General features: G+C 36.0%; 1 protein-coding gene across 1 annotated transcript in view; it reads right to left on the minus strand.

The window, feature by feature from the left end:
* Nucleotides 1-4946, minus strand: part of LOC107586353 (ADP-ribosylation factor-binding protein GGA1-like) — a 26921-nt gene extending 21975 nt beyond the window's left edge. Inside the window, exons 1-3 of the mRNA XM_016273677.1 lie at nucleotides 4872-4946; nucleotides 2097-2181; nucleotides 1157-1232 (exon numbers count right to left, since the gene is read on the minus strand). Of these exons, the coding sequence (XP_016129163.1) occupies nucleotides 1157-1232; nucleotides 2097-2181; nucleotides 4872-4914 (204 nt within the window). The 5' untranslated portion in view covers nucleotides 4915-4946. The remainder of the gene's footprint in view (nucleotides 1-1156; nucleotides 1233-2096; nucleotides 2182-4871) is intronic.
* Nucleotides 4947-6872: the final 1926 nt, after the last annotated feature.

A 6872-nucleotide genomic window follows, 5' to 3' on the forward strand; every position in this document is an offset into this window, starting at 1 on the left:
CCCACAGTCCGGACCAGAACCGCACCCGTTACACGGCCGTCGGGCAAGGATGCTGGGCCGTCTAGTCCCTTCAAGCGCCGTGAGCAGAGAGAAGGACGAAGCTGCTGATAGAAGCCGCCGCCGGACCCCACCCCTTACCTGGACCCTTCCTTCCTTCCTGACCACTGCCCTTCCCTTCACGAACCCCGCAGCACGACGAGGACACCAGATCCCCTGTTTATTTTGGACACTTGATTACCTTATTTCTGGACACTTTGTTTATTTTCTGTTAATAAACGGTGTCTGTCATTTGCTCCTCCCGCTACAACACACCCATTAACGTAAACAATGCCAGAGCGCGTACACATCTCACGCACCGGAAGCCGTGCGTGCGCCCAAAGCAGTTGGACATAGTGGTGTATTAGAGGTAAAAAAAAATATATAAATACTGTTCGGTTTCTGGCACAAAACGATCGTTTCGTGTGTTGAGACATCAATGTGTCGTCACGAGCTGCAGGGTTTAATTTGGATTTGTCTGTGCATGTTTTTTTTACTCTCATAGACTTTGTTACCATTGCCATAAGACTGATGGACTCCAACGGTAGGATTTAAAAATCATCAAATGTGTTCTACTGAAGAAACAAAGTCACCTACATCTTGGATGCCCTGGGGGTAAGCAGATAAACATCAAATTTTCATTTTTAGGTGAACTATCCCTTTAATGCAAGTTATTAACTGCTGAAATTTGATTGGCTGATGGCAGTCATTTTTGTTGATTTGTATGATTATTTTTTATGGTTTGATCACCACTTGCCTTGAAGATACAAATCAGATGGAATTTTCCTTAATCAAATAGTTGTTGATTTATGACAGGTTTATACTTGTAGCACCCCTTATAGGCAGACAAAATTTTGTGTTCATCCTTAGAATATCCTGTTGTCTATGTGTTTCATTAAGTCTGACATTTAGCAGTTCTAAGTCAATTAGTCAAAATGGGTGAAAGTAGACCATTTAATAGGCTTATATCTTAGCAATGCTTTCATAAATCAAAATTTAACAGCAAATCAGTACAAACACAGTAGAGTTCCAGCATATTATAGTGCTGGGACCCCTAATCAGTCTTTGACTACATAGATTCATCCACACCACTGAGAAAAACCCAGAATGCTGATCTTACCGTGAGCGCCTGCATGGCCTCCCACTCCTGAGGGGACTGAATCTTGTGAGCAAGAAGCCTCGTGGCCAAATGTGGACTAAAGACACAACGTTATTTAGCACAATAAAAAGAATAATCCGTAAATCAGGAACATTCACACTAACAAAAGCAAAAGATATTTGAGAAATTTATTTTTACATTGACTCCTAATTAAGACTTGGCTTTCTCTACATTTTCCAGTCACATGAAGCTCACCTAAACAAGGCATAATTTCAGTTAGAGGGAAAAAAAGCTTTTGGCTTCTCTCCTGAGGCCACAAGAGGTCGCGTCGAACAAAATATTATGCACGTTTCTTCAAAGCGTATTAAAGTAACACAACTATCTTTGAAAAAAAGTGCATAATGTTTAAAATAATGTTTATAAACCATATATAATTAATGAAGTTGCTTAAACAATTAGAAAAAAAACAGCACCATGCATGTATGTATAGTTTAATACAAAGGACCGAAAATGTTTTTTAAAAGTTGAACTTACATTCATTTTACATGGCTTTCTAAACATGCCGCTATCTGCGAGACGCAAGTGCAACGCTGATAGATGTCCCTCTAGAAAATGTGATAAATATGCGTTCTGTGTGAACGGCTTGGTTTCAGTTGAATGAACAACGTAGCAGCTGGATAGGCTAACAAAAGCATTAAAATTCAATGACACTTCGAAATTCGAATTTTTTTTTACAGCCCTAGGTCACTGTAATGTCAGTTTGCTCATCTGCCCCTAACAGGAGATGAGTTAATCTGTAGTCAGTAAGACCAATATCTCACCAAGGTATTGAGCCACTGTTTGAGGCTCAAATTAAATGTAACAGACTACTGAGATGTCAGCATTCAGTGTGAACAGTCCCTTGCTGTGCATATTTGAGGAGAAACATTTAAGTTTAAAAATGACGTAAATGTGGACGCACCCTTCAGGTTCATCGCTGAGTTGGTCACAGAACAGTTGAATACTCTCCCAGTCAGTTTCTCGATTTAAAGGGTTGGTCGCTTTGTCTACAGGTGACATCAAAAAAGTTAGAAAGACTACAATAACCAACAACAAGCATATTTCATCAGCAATTTTGCATAAAGATCACAACATCTGTAATTCAACATTATTATGTGAAAGCAAACAATAATAAATCCTTTCAAAGTATTTTACATTTACATTTAGTCATTTAGCAGACACTTTTATCCAAAGCGACTTACAAATGAGGACAATAGAAGCAATCAAAATCAACAAAAGAGCAATGATATGCAAGTGCTATAATAAGTCTCAGTTAGCGCAGTACACGAAGTAAGGTTTTTTTTATTATATAATAAATAAAAAGAAAACAGAATAGAAAAAGAATAGAGCAAGCTAGTGTTAGAGGCATTTTTTTTTGCTTTTTGTTAATTGTATAATAAATAAAAAGAAAACAAATAGATAGAATACAAAAAGAACAGAGAAGCTATTTTTTTAAAGAATAGAATTAAAATAGTTTTAAAACAACAATAACCAAGAACAGTTATTAAAAACAAACATCTGAACCTAGATGCTGATATATATCAACAAGAAATTGTTTTAAAGCATTTATATCATGTACACAATATTCTTTGTTCATTGTAGGTTCACTGTAGCCCATCATTATCTTACTATCCAAAAATCAAATGACTTTCAATGTCAAAATTCCCTCTCCAGTAAGCCAGACTAGTTCCACAGGTTGTTGACTGCATTGTAAAAAGTGGCCATTGTATAATGGAATGGAGGCAGATCTGAATGTGACTAAAGATTAGGAGGTCAATAAAAATTAGGGCTGCACGATTATGACAAAAATCATAATTGTCGATTATTCCCTTGAAATTGTAATTTCAATTATTAATTACGATTATCACAATTTACATTGAATGATGTTTATACCATTGTTTGATGCAATTGCATGCCGTATTTTTATATGAAAATAAACATGCTGAAAACACTCTAACTGAAAAACTTTTAGTGCTTTTCTATAGCAGTGTTTAGGCCCGCCCCCCTAAAATAATGGCAGGGGAAACACTGCTATAGAAAAGCACTAAAAGTTTTTCAGTTAGAGTGTTTTCAGCATGTTTATTTTCATATAAAAATACGGCATGCAGTTGCATCAAACAATGGTATAAACATCATTCAATGTAAATTGTGATAATCGTAATTAATAATTGAAATTACAATTTCAAGGGAATAATCGACAATTATGATTTTTGTCATAATCGTGCAGCCCTAATTTTTATTGACCTCCTAATCTTTAGTCACATTCAGATCTGCCTCCATTCCATTATACAATGGCCACTTTTTACAATGCAGTCAACAACCTGTGGAACTAGTCTGGCTTACTGGAGAGGGAATTTTGACATTGAAAGTCATTTGATTTTTGGATAGTAAGATAATGATGGGCTACAGTGAACCTACAATGAACAAAGAATATTGTGTACATGATATAAATGCTTTAAAACAATTTCTTGTTGATATATATCAGCATCTAGGTTCAGATTTAATTAATTAGACATGCTTTTTGATTAATAAAATGTAGTTTAACCATTAAAAAGAAGTCCAGAATAAAAACAAAAGCCGTAAACCTAGGAGAAACACTGTATAGTATTAAGCCTCAAATGTCAAATATACATCAGATTGGTTTCTTCTTTAAATTATGAAAAAAGTAAAAATATGAATGGTATTATAATGTTATACTAAAACAATGGAAAAACCCTTAAGATAACATGCAGAAAGAAAAAAACATATCTTAAGCGTGCAGAATAACATAAGTGGACTTTGAACGATTAATTGCTGCTTTGAACGATTACGTAATTGTGGCATCCATAATTGTAACTGCGATTAGAAATTCGATTAATTGTGAAGCCCTAATTAAAAATGTATACAAAATTAAATGCATGGACAAAACAATCACAATAACCCAGTGACATAATTAAAGAAAATATACAGAAGTCCATTTTAATTTGATATTGACTTTGTAATATTAATTTCATAAATATTAATTTCTTTGAGCACAACGTTTCAATTAAGAAACATATGCCTGTAATCAGTAATGTTATTGGTTTTGAGTCCACAGTTCTTTAAAAAAGACACTAATTCAAATGGTTGGAGACAGGGTAGAAACGGTTCGCCAAACTAAGTGATGACTGTGACTTTAGCATTACAAGTGGACAACATAAAACTGACAAAAGAGTAGGTCGGATATGGCCCCTTTAAGGAAACAGGCGAATGAATCATCTTTTCATGACTGACATGTTGGATGGTTGTACGGAACGATGGTGTTAATAGGGACTTCACACAATAGAAGCGTAACAAATATTTTGTTATTTAATGTATTCATTTAATAGTTTATTTATCATGTGATTCTGCTTACAGAGACTCCTCCCTTTTGACTCACGAACAAATAGCTTGCAATTTTTCAACTCTTCTCTAACTTACCTGTCCAACACAGAACGCACACTCCCACAACAGTAAAAATAAACGTACAAAACACACTAAAACAAAAGCTTGTCAGAAACTCAACTATATCGGCGTTAGCATGCTAATAACTCAACTGCCAACAACATCATGACACTCCGCATCTGCGTTCAGTAAAGCGCTTGCGTCAAGGTATCATCTTAGGCGTATGCATCTCCTTGTTATTCGCACTGTCACATTAGAATGTAATACATTTGTAGTTTAAATGTGTTTGACTTACTGATGCGGGACTCTAAGCTCTGCTCGTCAGGCGGAGCCGCCATCTTCACCCGAGATCACAAGATTCAAATCTCGCGATGAAACACGTGACGTCTCTAACTACAGAAGTACTTCTGCATTTTTATTTTCATATAATGAAACATCTTACTAAACTTGTACAAGTGTAGTAGTAGGCTACTTGACTGAGTATGTTTCATGATGCCTAAAAGTTTTGTATGTGGAAACTTTTTTATAAGAAGAAAGAAAGAAAGAAAGCTTTTTTTCTTCTCTTTAAGCTCCTCTATTAAATTACAGAATTCAATGCATTCTTGTTCTTCATTAATTTCAGCAATAAGAAATAATGATACAGTTCCCTTTGACATGTGTAGGAAGGTATAGACAGTGCCGGCCCGTCCAACAGGTGGTACAGGCGGTCGCCTAGGGCCCCGCCTTAAAGGGTCATGAAACCCCAGACTACTTTTTCTGAGATTTTAGCAGAGGTGTTTGTGTTGCACATCATAGAAGACAATGTTAGCATCCGATAATTTTAACTGTTGGAGAAAACTGGTTAATTTGAAGCTTTTTTGCACTATTTTCATCTTCCAGTTTTAAAATCTATATCGTGTTGATGTCACAATTTGAGACGTGGCAGTGGACTATTAAATTATTAATGAGACCTATGAGAAGACGCTTCGCTTAATTATTCACAACAGCATGTGTTGATTTGCTATGACAGACGTTTCAGACTGTGAGATGACATCACGCACATTAACTGAGAGAAACGTTCATGGATCGAAGAAGAGTGTTTGTTTTTGCTTTGTAATAAGAGTTCGGCACAAACGCGATTCATTCACTTGGTGAGCATAACCGTTTTTACAGCTCTGACTGTGACACAACCAGTCAAAAGGCTTATCAAGAACAGGCTTGCTCTGCGGTGAGTGATGCGGGCCAAAGAGCCAGGCAGGAGGAGAAGAAGAGAGTAGTTGAATCTGTAAAGTGCTTGATAGGGACTCGCAGCGGAGGCAGGCACCTAACCAGGGCCGTCTTTAGGGGGGGGCAACTGGTGCGGTCGAAAAAAAAAAATTTTTTGAACAGCAAATCAGCATATTAGAAAGATTTCTGAAGGATCATGTGACACTGAAGACTGGAGTAAGGATGCTAAAAATTCAGCTTTGAAATCACAGGAATAAATTACATTTTAAAATATATTCAAATAGAAAACAGTTATTTTAAATAGTGAAAATATTTCACAATATTACTGCTTTTGCTGTATTTTGGATCAAATAAATGCAGGCTTGGTGAGCAGAAGAGACTTCTTTCTGCATCTTTCCTTAGAAAGCCACGTTTCTAGTATTTGTAAAACTGCATTTTTCCATCTCAAAAATATATCTAAATTACGACCTATTCTCTCAATGTCAAATGCAGAAATGTTAATCCATGCGTTTATGACCTCAAGGTCAGATTATTGTAATGCTTTATTGGGTGGTTGTTCTGCACACTTAATAAACAAACTCCAGCTGGTCCAAAATGCAGCAGCTAGAGTTCTTACTAGAACGAGGAAGTATGACCATATTAGCCCAGTTCTGTCAACACTGCACTGGCTAGCTATTAAACATCGTATAGATTTTAAACTCTTGCTTATTACTTATAAAGCCCTGAATGGTTTAGCACCTCAGTATTTGAACAAGCTCTTGTTACATTATAGTCCTCTACGTCCGCTGCATTCTCAAAACTCTAATTCTAATACCTAGAATATCGAAATCAACTGCGGGCGGTAGATCCTTTTCCTATTTAGCACCCAAACTCTGGAATAACCTACCTAACATTGTTCGGGAGGCAGACACACTCTTGCAGTTTAAATCTAGATTAAAGACCCATCTAAAAACATTAAAGATCTTATTTAAAAACTTTTGACTGGTAGTGTATATCATATATGTATATAAATATACAAACCCAATTCCAAAAAAGTTGGGACACTGTACAAATTGTGAGTAAAAAAGGAATGGAATAATTTACAAATCTC

The sequence above is a fragment of the Sinocyclocheilus grahami genome, unplaced genomic scaffold (genome assembly GCF_001515645.1).
Source record: "Sinocyclocheilus grahami isolate Dianchi unplaced genomic scaffold, SAMN03320097.WGS_v1.1 scaffold80.1, whole genome shotgun sequence".
NCBI classification, from domain to species: Eukaryota; Metazoa; Chordata; class Actinopteri; order Cypriniformes; family Cyprinidae; genus Sinocyclocheilus; species Sinocyclocheilus grahami.